We start from the raw sequence: 17,264 nt of genomic DNA on the forward strand, positions 1-17,264 counted from the left end.
ATGCAAATACATCTGCGAATCATTCACACTCCCAGAAACCAACACGCTTGATTAGAGTCCTCTCCAAAAGTGAGTATGCAATGCATGTAGTGTGTAAACCTACGTAATCCATGTAGCAGAGCCTGAAGCCATCTCTCGTTCCCCTCCAGCTCTGCAGAGACAGACACACTGCAGCTCATCACATGGCCATGACCCAAGACTCTCTTTCTCTCCAAGTACTCGAAAGGAGCAGTTTTGTGACTTAAAAGGAGATTTCACCCCAAAATTTAAATTCTGTCATCATTTACTCACTCTCAGGTTAATCCAAACCTGGATTAGTTTGTTTTTTTTCTGTTGAACACAAAAAATATTTTGAAGATTATGGGCAACAGTTGATGGTCCCCCTCCATTATGGAAGAAAAGAAACAAAATTGTAAAAAAAATTCAAATATCTTTTGTGTTCCACAGAAGAATCACAATTATACAAGGTGGAAACAACTCGAGGGTGAGTAAAGGATGTCGGTATTTTCCTTTTTGGATTAATTTTCCCTTTAACTTCATTCTGAGTGCCCAAATTGAATAACATCATAACAATCTTTGTTGATGAAGTGAATGAAGTGAAATTTCCCTGTCCCATTCCCCACTCCTAATCCCCACCCTTTCCGTTCTCGTTCATTTCACTTCCTTTCAAAAGTCTTCTCATATATTCAAATGTTTAATCATTGAAATACAAATTTTAACCAATAAGCTTATAATTACATTCATGTTATAGTTTTTATTAAAATAAATTCTACATCAGTTTGTCTGTACTATTAAAGGGATGTATTGAAATACAGAATATACAGAAAATAAAGAGTCAGCCTAAAATTATTGCAAAATAAAAGATTTTTCTCCAAAATCAACCTGCTCATGGTACATTATCCCATTTATTATGCTAATCCCCAAATAAATAAATAATAGAACTTTAAATATTCATATGGGTTGAAACCGTTCTCAGCAGTTAAAGAAAAAAAACACAAAATATGTAGCAGAATAAGACAAATAAGTTACCGATCATATGAAATTAGTATTAATAAAAACTTTATTTGTAGGACAGGTGGCACAGAAGAACATTTTGAATACAGAAATATTAAAGGATTCAAATAACTGACATTTTATGCTAAAAATAAAACTAAATCCACCAGCAGGTGGTGGTGAGTAACTGATTTTATCACTGAATCATTCATTCAATTGATTCGTTCAAACGGCTGATTCATTCAGGGATGTAGCAAGTGGCTATCTTTATGAATGGGTAATCACTGAGATTAAAAAAGAAAAAAAAATGTTTTCAGCTACTATTTTTGAAACTATTTTCGTTGAAGAAATAGTCTTGTTTACTGAACTGTTGTATTAAATCAATATCAAGTTTGCAAACCCCCCCCTAATAACTATTAAAAGCGGTCACCCTCCTTGAAAATGAAAATGAAAGTGCCCAAGTGAGTTCTCAAGACTCAAAAGCATGTGCAAATTATGTTCCGTCATCTGTCATCGCGTTATAAGCGTGGAACCTGCGGCAATGAGTAGAATTATTATTAATAACCACAATCCCATGCCGAAATTCAAGTTCTGCTTGGTGCTCTCTGCTAGTAACCCAACTGTGAATGATGCGAGTGGCATCATGCTGTCACTGAGAAGCTGCAGGCATGGCGGGGATGATTTTTGGTGTGCCGGCGGATCAACAACAACAATGCACTACATGTTTTTTTTCCGCTCAATATTTCCAGTTGATGGAATTCAGTCGTAGCAATGGAAAACTGTAATCCCTGTGTTTTACTTTGAATGAGGAAAGAGGCCACAGAGTGGTACGAGAGACACAAACTAGCACAGCCATGTAGGAAATTGACTGCCAGGGGCAACAAGTCATTTATACACTTTAGTGGTCATTATACAAAACATATTTGCTGGCATAATTCTGCAACTGACCTTTCAGAATCAAGTGTGTCAAATATGGAAGCATATGGGTAGCATTATTCAATTTGGGATGTAATATGCAAAATGACAATGCAATATGTAAAATGGCAATGCATTTCTGTATTTACATTTACATTTTGCAATACATTTGTGCAACGTTTGGTGCAAAATGAAAGTGAAAATTAAATTACATAATTTTCATTTGCCATTTACTACCCCAGTTTTAAAATGTAAAATGAATATTAATTTTAACGCTTTATAAGTTGCAAAATTAAAATGAAAATGTATTACAGAAATGATTAGATATGTCTAACATGTTAAAGCAAAAACTGTGGCAAAATGATCATTTAAATGCTATTTTTCTTAATTGCATTAACACTCACAGTCAAGACACTTACGATTGCATTTTCATTCGGTGTCCCGCAATGAATGTAGCAAAACTCAATGTGCACATTGAAAATGCATTCCGAGCCGATCAAGTGTCCCCGCCCTCGCGCCACGTCAATCATTGTGTGAACAAGGCGGGGCTTACAGAAGGTCAGAGACTCAAGTCTCAAGAAGAGGATTCAATCAAGTGAGACAACATGGACAAGACAGTTGGTCCGTGTATGTTTTGATCATTTCGGTTTATGGCTTCAATATTTCATTCGGATTTGTGGGCGGAGCTGAAACGCTGCTTTCATCTGATTGGTCGAATCGGATCGGTTTTCATCTGACAGCCTTCAGCTGAAATGTCTGAAACTACACTCACTGTTAATTAGCATAATATTTGAATCAGATGTAGCTGGGCTACATTTTCATTTTAATTTTGCAACTTATAAAGCGTTAAAATTAATATTCATTTTACATATTAAAACTGGTGTAGTAAATGGCAAATGAAAATTATGTAATTTAATTTTCATTTTCATTTTGCACCAAACGTTGCACAGATGTATTGCAAAATGTAAATGTAAATACAGAAATGCATTGCCATTTTACATATTGCATTGTCATTTTGCATATTACATCCCAAATTGAATAATGCTACCCATATGCTTCCATAGTCAAAGAGCAGTGGAAATATGAAATCGTGTCTGGTGGACATTACACAAAATAAGAATCACTTATTTCAGCTCAAACCAATATGGTCATAAATGTATTGTGATGCGTAATATGTGTACATAGAGTAAACAATAGAAAGGATTTTTTAAATACTTTTTCTTTTTGCTGTATTTTGGTTTTCAATTTCAGTATCGTTTCAGTTGGTTTTAATTTTTCATAAACTCAATATATGACTTTCCTGTGTTAAGGTGGATCACATAAGCAAAATGTTGGCACAATTTTGCAGGCAAATAGATTCATCTTCAATGATTAATAGTGTAGCGATGTATGAAGCACAGCTCACACTTTCAAACCAAGCAGCTTTCTGTTGGTCACCTGGAAGAATCTGTGTGAGCAACTTGAACATTTGAAACTGTGCGAGAAATTTGCTTGTAAAACCTGTCACCACTTTGTTACACATAAGTCTGTTACTAAAGCAGCATCAGTTTCATATTTGCACAAGTCGAGTAACAAAGTTTGTTCTCTAGCTGTCCGTCTAGGTGGTCAGGTCTTGCTTTAATACAATGTCCTTTTTCACTTTTTAAAACCCACATTTCCACTCACTCCACATGTGCACAGACACACATCAGAACTTGCTAAACTGGTGTAGACTCAACCGAGGAAAAAGATGGTGGTTGAGAGAGCTGGAGAGGAAAATGAACTGAAGGAATAGATGAAAGGATAATGAACAAAGGGATAAAAAACTGAAAGCAGCTTACCTTCCCTCTCTCTGTCAGAGACACCAGGGCTGCGAGTCCTGACCCGTGGGCTGCTGGAGTCTCCGCCTCCTGTGTTATGTTGAGATTTGGTTTGCTGTGATTGTTGCTGTTTGGCCTCCTGGGAAGATTCATGTGCCATGGTAATCTGCTGCTGGTACAATGCAAGAGCGTGGGGCATACCCTGCTGCTTCCCCTGCAACCCGGGCCGGTTATCATGTCCTGCTACCGACATCTCTGGCATCTACAAGCACAGACACAAAATGCTCACTACACCGCATTATACAAGACATGTACACATTACTACTAAGTGCCAGGAAGTTTAATGTCATGAAAAACAAAATTTAAATTAAAGAGTCATCTGATGTTTAAAAGCCAATATGTTTGCAACATCACAACTATACTTCAAGGGATGTGCAATATAAAAGAAAAAAAAAAGTATTTTATGTATATATATATATATATATATATATATATATATATATATTTATTGTTTTTTTTTTTTTTGACAGCAGCCAGTGCTCCACACAGAGAACTGATCTCATCATCATCATCAGTCTGTCTGGAATAACATTAAGAAACTGAGACAGACTCAATCCAGAAGAACTGTGGCAATGTCTCTAAGACACTTCAGGAAACCTGCAAAGCAACAGTACTGTGCTAAGTTTTAGGCACTTGTGTAAAAAATGCTTTAAAGTGAGGATGCAGTCAAAAATAATGCCCTAAATAGATTTTATTAATTAACTTCTATTACTTAACTAAATTAAATCAACATTTGGCGTGACTACACTATGCATAAAAAAAAGCCTAAGACTTTTGCCCAGTCCTGTGTATATTGCTGATAACGATAATTTACACAATATTTTTCTTAGTTTTTTTGTGCTTTACCTTTATAACCTTTATAACACCTTATAACTCAATATCATGTTTGAAAGAATTCTGATATTTGACATTAAATAAAATAAAAATAATAATAATAATAATAATAATTATTATTATTATTAACTTTCTGGCTGATAGCTCATCATTAGTGTCTGAATAGCTAAGAGCAGAGGTGGAAAACTAGCATCTCATAGGAATAAAAACAGCCTTTGTAACCATGGCAGCATGGAGAGAAGATGCTAATCTGTGTAATCTGGCCAGATATACCAGTTGTTAACATGAAAACCTCATGAAATTCAAACCACAAGTGAGTGAAAAAGATGAATGTTGGTGTGGGTAGGTGCTTACTATGGGAGGAATAGCAGCTGCTCTCTGCTTGAGCTGTTTGAGGTCCAGTGGTTTCTGAACAGGAGAAGTGATCACTCCATCATGAGCGAAATTCAACAAACTTGGCCTAGCAGACATGGTGTTGAGGGTGAGAAGAGCAGAGAAGAGTTATTGCTTAATATGGTCAGAGCCTCATTCGCTCTTATTTACTGTCTCTGTAAACAGCCCATTAATGCCACAAAACCATAAACACACACACAATCATCATTGCAACACACATAAACAAATACAGACTTTCCTCATGAAGTCTTATGGAAATGTAAAATGCAAAATACACAAAAGACAGCCAGCCTGACTGATACACACACACTTCTCGCTCGGTCATGTTTGGCAAGCTCACAGGCTAATGTTTCCCCTGACTCTTGCCAACATATACAGTGTTTGCTGTCATGGAAAAAAAATAGAGTCCTACAGGACAAATCAACAATCCCTGCCTCCTTAACTGCAAAACACAAAAGACCCCACCCAAGCAACCAATCAATCCTCGCTCTCATCCACACATATGCACACCCTCACCTGTTCTTGTCTGAGGTTTCCGTCTCCTCTACCTCATCGGCACTGCATGTGGCGCTGGAGTCACTGTCTTGAGCTCCGCTCTTTCCTCCATGCTCTTTCTTTTTGACCTCTTTCTTTCTCTCCTCCACCTCGAAGGCAGGAGGCTTCTTATCTTCTCCTGTTGCCTCCTTACCACACTCGCCCGGTTCGGTCTTTACTTCCTGCTTCACTGCTCCCTGCTCCCCTTCTCCTTTGTTTACTTTTGGCTTTTCTTCTGGCCCCGTCTCCATTGCTGCCATGTCCTTGTCCGTTGAGGATGAGGAGGAAGTGGCATTGGGTGCAGTTTTGGGCCATGCTGAGCCTTCTTCTTTGACCTTGCTGTCATCTGAGGAGCGTGGGGAAGGGAGGCTCTCGGTGTCTGAGCTGTTATTAGCTCCACCTGAAAAAAGAAGTGATGGGGAAATGTCATAAGAGGGCAGGACATGAATGTCAGCTCATCTGATAAGTGTGGTTTGACTGGCAAGGTGTTTTTATGGGAAAGTCATTCTTCAATTTGGGTCTCTTCTGGCTTCCTGAAAAATGGTTTTATCCATGTTAAAACATTTCTTCCATGTTCTGGAATAAAGATCGGACATGATACCTTCAATTCTGGTAAAGTACCCAACTGTTCAAACATTTAGGGATGTAAGCTTCTTTTAATGTTTCTGAAAGAAGTCTCTTTTGCTCATTTGAGTAAAAACACATTAAGAGCAATAATATTGTGAAATATTACAAATTAAGAATTCTTTTCCATTTAAATTTATTTTAAAATTTTATAGATATATTGCACATATAAAAACTGAAGCCAACTTTCAAAAATATGATTTTTAGGCAAGGAAATTATGAAAAGGAACTTAAAAGCCCAAAATTCTGACAAATGAAACATTTCAACACTCTTGGAAAAGAAAAAAAAAAACAATCCATTAAACGGATACCATAAACAGCGAAATCGAATATAGCAAGCCCGTTAAAATCGAAAAACTACTTTAAAACTTTTTTTATTTTAAAATCATCCAAGGGCACAGAAAAGCTCCTGGATGAAGAATCACTCTGATCTAAATCTAACATGTCCTTTGTCAAATCAAAAAGTAAACATAACTAGTAAATACACAGCAGGGGACTATGATAAGCCTCATTTTCCCACTGGCTTAACAAACCCCAGCCGTTGAGTGTGCTCTCCCAGCTGGATGTAATTACAAAATAACCATAACATAATAAGCACTTCCCTTGCTGGCTTTCTTTCACAAGCTTTGACCTGATAAATATGGCTTTATGAAAGCTTACGAAACCCATTTATCGGCAAGCCACACCTGATTGCCAAACACACAGCACAAAGTGTTTGTTTCATAGCTGCCTGGCAGGCTTGTGGAAGTACAGCTCCAAAATTACGTCTACAGCACAACATACATTTTGACGCTCAGACTGTCTGGTCGCTCCACTGTAACAAAACCACTTCAGATAACGCAGCTCTCCTAAAAAAGCAACTCATGCTTGCGCAGAGTGTGTCTCTTTCTCAGAAGTAGGTCAGAGTTGTATCACGGGTGAGGTCAAAGGTGAGTCTAAGCCACGTGTTCCTGATATTCTGAGAAAAGCACTCTGCTGTTTGAATCGAGCTGCTGTGGGACTTCCTGGAAACCACAAAACCTCAGAGGTGTTTGGTTTCATAGCTATGGCTGATAACGTAATTACCATACAGCTCATTTGTTTCTCAGATCTTAACTCGGAGTTTCATTATTTCAATTCCAGAAACTCGATGAGTAATATGCAACAAATGACTGTTTGAATGGAAATTAATAAGTTACTGGACAATGATGTGCATGAAGTAAGTGTTTGTTTCCATACCCTCTCCATCCTCCTGAGCCTCCTCCTCATTGCCGCTGACTCCTGATCCCTCCATCTCCTCTTCAGCAGATGGAGCGCTGGCCTCCTCGTTCTGAAGAGCTTTACCTTTACGTCTGGCTTTACGCTCTTTCTCCTATGAAAAAAAAACAAGCATTAAAACACAACAACATGAAACCAATTCAACATATAACAAATATAAATAATCTCCAACTCTCTGAAAACTGACCGATTTTATTTTATGCTGTTGCAGAATCTCATCCAGTTTCTGTCTCTTCTTGTAGTTAAAGTAAAAGTTCTTGCACTGGGAGACTGTTTTGGAGCCCACCATCTTGGCGATTGCGGACCAATTTCTGCCATACTGGAGCAGACCTAAGAAAGTAAGAGAAGGAACAGTCTCACTTTATCAACGTTAAAACAGGAACAGAACTATGAGTGACAGAGTAACTATTTTCATTGTTATTTCAACGCACAAAATACAATGTCACTGTCTGCATGACGCAGCTGAAAAGTCCATTCATTTCATTGATACAGAAAATGGGAAATGATGAGACCACTATAATGGCCAGACGGATTAATCACAATTTCATTTTAATTCATTTAAAATTTTCCACAATATTATTTATTTTACTGTTTTTATCAAATAAATGCATCCTTGGTCAGCCTTGGTTAAACAAAAAACAACAACCCCAAACTTTTTAACTGTGGTGTACAGGTATGTGTAGGTCTCCTTTTTTCCCCCCTGGTGTCTGACTAAGTCACATGCACTCAAAATAGGACAGCACCAAGGCCGTTAGAGTTTATATAAGATTTCTAACAGACAATATCTATCAACACTAACACACAAGACCCCTGTTTGCTGGGTTATGGAAGCCTCATGTGTTCCCATTTGCCCAGCCTTGCATGGTCATTAAGGAAAACTTAAAGGAAAGGTCAAAGATCATATGCTGCCGCTTGCCGTCTGAAGTAGGAAAGTGGGGCAACAGTGTGACATGAACTGTTCTCAATCATTTAACACCAAGCTAACTCTCAGCAGACATCAGCCAAATCGATGTGTACTGGTTAGCTTCACATTAGGAACCTATCTTGTCCAGTCTAAGTAACTGCTTTGTATTTATAGCGCAAGTGTCCACAATAAAGCACTATTGCCTCCACATCAAAGCTACAGGACAGTCAGTGTAGCTTGGACAGGGACAGAGAAAATTAGATGGAGAGATAAAATGAAGAGAGTAAGTGCATGGAGCTAAATTAAAAATGCCCTTAGTGTCATACAAACAAGCAAAGCAAGAAATCATTTGAAGTCTGATTTGCATGCTTATCCTCACCATTTTAGATCCTTGTTTCTGTCTCAGTTTAATCTCCACACTTCCAGTTGCTTGTCAGAAATGCACACACATCCTAATCTATGTAACATGGCAAACAGAAACAGCAGGGCAAAGACTGCTTAAATAAAAGCCTGCTTTGCGATTTACACATTGCCCAGAAGTACTTCTATATAACAGAAGTAGGTCAAAAGTCAAAGAAACTCCATTCTTGCCCAATTCAGCAAATGTCTGCAAGTAGCTGTTAAATCCAGTGAAGGGTCAAACACGATCCTAAACTTCCTGAAATGCAGGGTTCATCCATCTTCAATTTCAAAACGTTGCATTCTGTCAAGTATCTCCGCATGTAGGAGTAATCCAAATTAGACCATGCTGTCCAATCAGCTTTGTTAATTCAAGAGCATGTACCAATGCTACATCCAATTAAAATCTTCAGCACTGGTCCACTGTGGATGGTCCAATCAGGTTGTTGCACAAAACATTTTTGCAGCCCACTCTTCCCTTCTTCTGTATCACTCCATCACTCTTTTCATCTATGCTCATATGATTTCCATGGAAATGCACAGCAGAGGCAATTGGGACTCCAGAACAGCATGAAGAAGAGCAAGAAAGTAGAAAAGAGAAAAAGGAGTGGTGTTTGAGAGGGAAATGAGCTTCCCATTCCTCCTCTGATAGCTGCGCTGTCGTTTCTCTGACTCTCTCTAAACAGAGCAGCCCTTCTCTTTTTCTTCTCGTCCTCTCTCTCTCTTTATTTATCAAACTCACGCGCTTTCCCTCGCCAGCCTCCTCTCTCTTTCTGTCTCAAGGCCACAGTTTTTTTCCACTCCTCTTCACTGGCTGCCGCTTGGCTGGAATTTAACAGCAAAGTGAAGATGAGATGCAGTGACTCCACCTCCCTAATGCCCGCCCTCCCTCCCTCCACAACCTCATCTGATCTCTTCTATCATTCTCTCTTCTGCAGTCTCTAACGCATATTATCTGTGCCAAAACACATCTACGCTCAAACACACAAAAACAAACAGACAGTGAGAGCAAGAGATTGTGGCAGAAATAAAGAGAGAGATTTGAGAGGTTTGATGTTGATATCATGAGAAAGCAGAGGGAAAGCAATTCCTCCAAACTGACCTGCTTTTCTTCTTCAATGTGACCTCTACAAACAGTCCTTAACAACAGTGTGAGAGAGGGAGAAACGGGGAGGCTTGCCAAATCCTCTAATTCATGCCAACCCACAATTCAGCCACTTCCTTTCTCTCTGCACTCCAACAACTTAATCTAACCACTCACTCTCACTCACTCAGAAACTGAAAGAGATAGAAAGAGAGAAAAAAGACAAACAGAAAGACAAATACAAAGACGGACAGATAAAAAGAAAACAAACAGAATGAAAGACAGAGAAAGGGAAAAAAAATAAAATAGTGCCTGGCAGCGATGACGGGCCCAAGCCACCAGTGCAACGCTACCCTGGTTGCATCAGGAAAACAGTGCACAGTAGGCACATGCATTTACAGAAACCCTCTGGCAGTCTGGTTTTAAGGTTAACCAGCAATGCAAAGGTTACAAACTAACATCAAGAGTCACACACACACACACACACACACACACACACACAGAGAGAGAACAATGTCAAAAAACCCTTTGGTAACGCTTTACAATAAGGTTTCAATTGTTAACATTAACAAACTATATTAGTTAACATGAAAAATACTTATATAGCATTTCTTAATCTTAGTTAATATTAAGTTTAAAACCTACTAACATTATATATTAATATAATATATTGTTCTTTGTTAGTGCATTAACTAATGTTCACAAATGAGACCTTATTTTAAAGGGTTAACAAAACTTTTAGTGATAAACACTATAGACTAGGGCTGCACGGTACTGGGAAAAAATGACATTGCAATATTTTATTTTTCTGTGATATATATTGCGATATGAAATCTTATCTAATTTTTTCTTACAAACAAAAATGGGGTGAGCAAACTTACATTCTCATTTTAAATTATTTAAACATCGACACCATCGTGTCAATTGATTAATATGGGCAAGGAAGAAAGAGCTCGTGTTGTTTGAAGACGGTGAGCGTGCGGCCGGGGAGCTCGCGCTCGCTCTCTCTCTCACTGCCCTGTTAAACTGACAGGACTTACATTTTTTAAATTGCTGTGCAATTAATCTGCGAATCACATTCGTCAAGGGCCAAGGAGCAGCTGGCATAATGACATGTTCTCCATATGTAAACAGTTTTGAAGTGTTTGGATAATGTACTTCAAAGATGTAAGAAAATTACTGTTTCCTTTTTTGCTGTTAAAATAAACCGCTGCAGACGTGACTGAATGTATTGTAAATTTCTATTCTAAATATGACATACCAATATATTATTTTGCACTCCTGAAATAAATTACTAAATTGCTGTCACCGCAACAATATTTTATCAAAACAGTGATCTTTCTACTGGAGGACAATTTGTTTAGATCATGCAAGAGTGATGTTTTAATGTGCTGTTAAAGTGAAACAACCGATCTTTGATCTTTGGTTAATAAATCTCCAACACCATTCAAGATATCCTAAATACATTCACAATTTAGCATCTTCAGTATCTTGGCATCATGATGAGCATCTACCCGCAGATTCCAAGGTGTGTGCCAATTTTGAAGAGCTTTTGAGCATGTTAAGGCCCCAAAATAAAAATAAAGGAGAACAAAAAAAAAAAAACCTTGGGGCTTGGGCCCTATTGAAGAATGTCAAATAAGAAAACTAGGGCTTTCCCCGAATAATCACTATCTGTTAGTCAACGTGAAGAGAGATAAAAATTTTATAGTCACTTAGTCGGACAGAAAAAATAATAGTAATTCCACATAAGTGGTGAAGTCATGTAGTCCGTGACAGTCAATGAACGAAGGTCTTACGGATTTGGAATGACACAATGGTGAGTAATTAAAGACAGAATTAAAATTGAGTAAACTTTCTCTTTAACTTGAGGGAACCAGTGCGATCATTTTCATTTAACTTAATTTAACTGTATTACAGAGTAATACAGCTTTCTAATTTGTAAAAGGTTTACATTTATTTGTGTACACTCACAATAACAAAATGTTGTGCTTTTGCAAAATATTAAGGCAAACAGTGTGCTTTCTGCCATCTAGGTCTCAGTGAACTTGAGCACATAAAAAAAAAAAAAAGAGTAACTGAGGGTCTGTACTTTTGTCACAAACACGAAAAAGAGAGTGAAATGCATACTTTTAAATTATTTATTCAAATGGAAACCAAATATTTTCAGATTATTTGTTGATGGTTTTTAAAACACTTCATGGAATTGCCCCAGAATATATTGTTGAGCTTTTGATTCTTTATCAAAATACAATAAATACGAGATCTTCGAGTCAGATGATTCTTCATGTTCCTAAAACTACATTAAAATCAAAGGGTGACAGGGATTTCTCAGTGGCTGCCCCACGATTATGGAACCCTTTTCCTATGCACATTAAATCTTTCCCTTATGTGGATGCTTTTAAGTCTATACTGAAATCATATCTTTTTAGTACAGCTTTTAAAATTATTTTGAATTATATGGTTTTATTATTCTAAATGTGCAATTACTCAACTAATTGCTAAAAATTAAAGACTACAAGTCGACTAGAAAAATCTTCTTTAGTCGAGAGCAGCCCTATAAAAAAACAGATAGATAAAAAGCAAATCTAGCCAAAAGAAGAGAGAGCAAATGAGACTGAATGATAGGCAAGTAAAAACAGAAAGACTAAACTAGAGACAGACAGAAAGACAGAAATAGACAGAAAGACAGAGACAGAATGAAAGAATGAACAACATTAAAAAAAAAAGAAAAACCTAGCATAGGCCAGCGACAAGAATTATACAAAAAAAAAGTGAGAGTGAAAAGTGAAAGACAAAGAAATGAACCGAGTTGGAGAAGGCTGCTTACACACAGCAGCTAAATCTGGTTGTCACTCTTCTTCAGAGCTGAATCCAGTTCTGTTCACACTGACTTCAAGAGTGACAACTGGAGCGACTTGCTTGTGTTTATTTTAAATACTGCTGTTACTCTAAAAACTGCAGTGTGTTTGTTTTTGTGAGCATCTTACACACATACAAAAACATTCATACAGTGTCACACATTTACCAGCATTTACTAGAGCTAATGTTCACATACACAGTACATACATCAGTCTGCAGCTCTTGCCTCCAAAGAAAAGCATCTAAAAAGGACACTTGAGGAGAGCTGTGTGCAGTAGCTCTGGCTTATAGGTCACACAGCCCTTTATCCTGTCATTAAGTGCCCCCACAGCCACATACACACTCACTTCCACTCTCAGAGACATGAACACAATTACGGCCACCCTGCCTTTAAAAGGCTGTGCCAGCATGCATTAGTCACAGTGCAGAGCTGCTCTCTCTCTGTGTGCAGGAATGCAGCGAGAATGCCAGGTGCCATTATCATACATTACTGTTGTCTCCCTCTCTTGCTTTAAACATGATCACAGATAAACACATTAGCATAGGGAGCTGTAAGCTGCTTTAAAAAGGACAGATGAGGTAACAGCCTGGTGTTAAGAGGGTCATAGGGTGAGGGGTGGCAGTATATTTGGAACCCATTACAATCAACTCAATATCATGATTCATTAGATTCTCAGTTTTTAAAATTACTGCACATGGCTACATTTTCATATAAATTTGAGATCAAATTTGATTTTTATAAAATTAACTTTTTTTTTTACACACAAGCAGACTACCTTTCAAAACAATTACTTATTTAAAATAAGTGTTCTTTAAGTACCCACAAGTTTACAGAAAATAGGCTAGTTATGAGATTTTCTTTTTTTCTCAGTAGTATTGCCATTTGAATATTATTGATGGGATCATAGACAGTGGCAGCTTTAACAGGTTGCATTTACACTAATGCACAGATCTAATAGGATATATCAGACTTTTTGTCCTGCGCTGAAAACCGACTGACTATTTACATCAATTTCATGTAAAAGTATTCGGATATGCAAGTGCATTTAACCGCAGCAGCGATCGAGCTTCAGGACAACAAACACATGTTGCCTGTCAGTGCGAGAGTTTCGTGCATCTAATAGTACTGCATTCCAAACAGCATAAATGAATGCATATCTAAAGCATACCTAAAGTAAAACACGGTGGGTGGAAGCACACACTGTCAAGCAATGCGCACATCATACAGCGCAAATTCTGTGCAATGAAGCCCGCCACGTCTCTAGCGCACACACGTTTCATTTATGGGGAAAAATAAAACAAGCTCAGAATCAATTCAGAATCATTAAAGAGAGAATCGCGACGCATCAAAAAATATTTTTTTTTTACTGCAAGTTGAAGAATATATAAAATATATACATAGATCGATAAATGCATAGATAATAATACACATATATGTGTCTGTCTATTACATATAATTGCTAATCAGCCAATCACATGGCAGCAACTCAATGCATTTAGGCATCTAGATGTAGTGAAGATGACTTGAAGTTCAAACAGAGCATCAGAATAGGGAAGAAAGGGGATTTAAGTGACTTTGAACTTGGAATGGTTGTTGGTGCCAGACAGGCTGTGTATTTTAAAACTGCTGATCTACTGGGTTTTTCAAGCACAACCATCTCTAGGGTCTACAGAGAATGGTCCGGAAAAGAAAAAATATCCAGTGAGCGACAGTGTTGTGTGGACGAAAATGCCTTGTTGATGTTAGAGGAGAATGAGCAAACTGGTTAGAGATAGAAAGGCAACATTAAGTCAAATTACCACTCGTTACAACCAAGATATGCAGAATACCATCTCTGAACGCACAACATGTCAAACCCTGAAGCAGATGGGCTACAGCAGCAGAAGACCACACTGGGTGTCACTCCTTTCAGCTAAGAACAGGAAACAGAGACTACAATTCACACATACTCACCAAAATTGGACAATAGAAGATTGGAAAAATGTTGTCTGGTCTAATGAGTCTCGATTTCTGCTGAGACATTCAGATGGTAGGGTCAGAATTTGTTGTAAAGAACATGAAAGCATGGATCCATCCTGCCTTGTCTCAACGGTTCAGGTTGCTGGTGGTGGTGTAATGGTGTGGGGGATATTTTCTTGGCATACTTTGGGCCCCTTAGTACCAATTGAGAATCATTTAAATGCCACAGCCTACCTGACTATTGTTGCTAACATGTGCATCCCTTTATGACTTTATGATCTTCTGACGGCTACTCCCAGCAGGATAATGCACCATTTCACAAAGCTCAAATCATCTTAGACTGGTTTTTTGAACAGGAGTTCACTTTCCTCAAATGGCCTCCACAATCACCAGATCTCAATCTAATAGAGCAGCTTTTGGATATGGTGGAACAGTAGAATCATGGATGAGCAGCCGACAAATCTGCAGCCTGGCAGCATTCCTCCAATTTTCACGGATATTGCAAGATGGCGGGCCGCTGATGATAAAAAAACGTGCGATAGGAGGCAGTCCAGATGAAGACCAAAGGGATTACCCTTTCAGCCCTTCCAAGAGAAGCTAGTCATTCCAATCTATGATGTCTACTGTAGAATATTGCAGGTTTACAATAACATGAATTCATTTAAGTCCTCCAAAAGACTGGTCGTCCACGAAAGACAACCAGGATAAGGATTTGTCTTGGCAGGTTTAAAAGTCGGACTGAAAACACACACTGCAGTCTTTCATCAGCAGAAACAATCAAAAGGCTAGGCTTACCTTTGCTGAGGAGCATGTTGTGTGGACAGGGGTTGGGTCTTTTATACAGCTACATGGCAGTGTGAATGTAAATATTTATCAGAACCTCATTCAGCAAAATGCAGTTCCTTCCCTGCAAGCATCTCCAAATCAACCTGTGATTTTCATCCAAGACAATACTCCTGTCACACTGCAAAATGGGTACAGCAGTTCCTCGAAGCTAATAAAACTGAAATGGCCAACACAGAGTCCAGAGCTTAACCACACTGAAAACCTTGGTGACAAAGTTATGGCTAAGAAACCCAACTATGGAAGGGTTGAAGAGTGGACCAAGATCACAGCAGATGTGCTGAAGTCATTCAAAACAAGGGCTTTCTGACATCTGTAGCCCTCCAAGATTTTAGTTGTAATCTTCTTTCATTCCACAGTGGTTACTGTTCTATAATTTTGATCACTGTGTTTTCCACAAAATAAAGTTCCTGTTGTGATTTGGTGCATGTGACTTTATCATTAATGAAATGTTATTTAGTTACAGATCCTGTAAACCAGAGTGGTGTGGAGCAGGCAGCCTGATGGATCAGATATGATGTACCGGTGCCAGAGAAACACAGAGCTGTTAACAGAGCGATGTGGAAGCATTACACCTGAAGTAAGTCAACAGAGCGTCTACAGTCTACATTACAGACATAAACACTGACACGAACAAGAATAATCCCACATGAAGTTTTTAAGGTCCATTAATGAAGCTCTTTTTATTAAATCATGAGTAAATGACATTTCTGAAAGCAGCTCATCTAAAGTTCTACAGAAGTTGGTGGATGATGGCACCAGAAGCAGGTTTGGTATATTTTGGGTAATAAAAATATAAAAAAGATAACTGAATCATAAAATTACTATTGCATTAATAAGTGCAGCTACACTAATAATTTACTTGAAATACTTGAAGCTTTTACTTGGAATACTTGAAAATCATTGAAAAGTGCATGAATTTCTCTCAAAAGGTTTTACAAACCCTGAAATGAATGCCACAGCATCATGGTTATAGTTGGCATAACTACTTTTGGTTTTCTATGTCAGCACTGTATGAATGCTACTCACTAAATCTAGAAACAACCTTATTCATTCTGCTGTGAATTCAAATGCTTCTCACTGGATCTTAATTGTGTTTGCACAAATGACTCCATACAGCGGGAATACTGTCCAGTCAATAAATGCAGTAATGACAAATTAACCAACATGGGTTCTGACCTTTCTTTGCCGTCTCCATCTCCTCTTCAGTCCAACGAGAACTTTCATTCATCTCCAGGTTTGCTAAAAAAGATAAGAAAAGATGAATTGCCTTGTAATGTGCCATAATACCCAAGTCACTATAATGCAATTCAGTGACCAACTTGGTAACAACCCAGGTGGCTGTTTCCTGTTTACTTTCTATCCACATGAATGGGATGATATAAAAATCTCCAAAACTTTTTCCAAAAATTGTTTCAATGAAATATTTTTAATAAGTCCAAGTGCTGCCACATGCAGTGTGTTTTGACCTTAATGCTGAAGCATAGGGGACGTTATAAATGAAGCACAATCAACAAAAGTTCAAGAACACTCTTAGCTAAGCTGGATGAGCTCTAAACATCATGAAAAAGTGCATTTCGGAAATTGAAATTCCTTCTCATGGTAAACCAGGGAACACTGTGACATTCGTCTCAACTCAACCATTTATTTGTACACCATTTCATTATTAGGATCATTCTCATTCTGTTGATATTGCTGTTAAAATGTCCTCACATTTTGGAAAAACAGAAAATGGAAGTTATAAAACAACAAGTGGGAAAATGTTGTAAAATAAAAGGTTGTGCACAATTAATTTGCAGAGCA

General features: G+C 37.9%; 1 protein-coding gene across 2 annotated transcripts in view; it reads right to left on the reverse strand.

Moving 5' to 3' along the window:
- The window catches only part of LOC128018474 (nuclear receptor corepressor 2), a 100,319-nt gene that overhangs the window by 20,402 nt on the left and 62,653 nt on the right, over window positions 1-17,264 (reverse strand). The window contains exons 17-23 of one of the 2 annotated variants that reach the window (XM_052603977.1): window positions 16,641-16,703; window positions 7,597-7,739; window positions 7,371-7,503; window positions 5,511-5,928; window positions 4,956-5,061; window positions 3,729-3,969; window positions 104-151 (exon numbers count right to left, since the gene is read on the reverse strand). In XM_052603977.1, the coding sequence (XP_052459937.1) occupies window positions 104-151; window positions 3,729-3,969; window positions 4,956-5,061; window positions 5,511-5,928; window positions 7,371-7,503; window positions 7,597-7,739; window positions 16,641-16,703 (1,152 nt within the window). The remainder of the gene's footprint in view (window positions 1-103; window positions 152-3,728; window positions 3,970-4,955; window positions 5,062-5,510; window positions 5,929-7,370; window positions 7,504-7,596; window positions 7,740-16,640; window positions 16,704-17,264) is intronic. The other variant, XM_052603978.1, reaches the window with a different exon arrangement.

Source organism: Carassius gibelio, chromosome A8 (assembly GCF_023724105.1).
Source record: "Carassius gibelio isolate Cgi1373 ecotype wild population from Czech Republic chromosome A8, carGib1.2-hapl.c, whole genome shotgun sequence".
In the NCBI taxonomy this organism is placed as follows: domain Eukaryota; kingdom Metazoa; phylum Chordata; class Actinopteri; order Cypriniformes; family Cyprinidae; genus Carassius; species Carassius gibelio.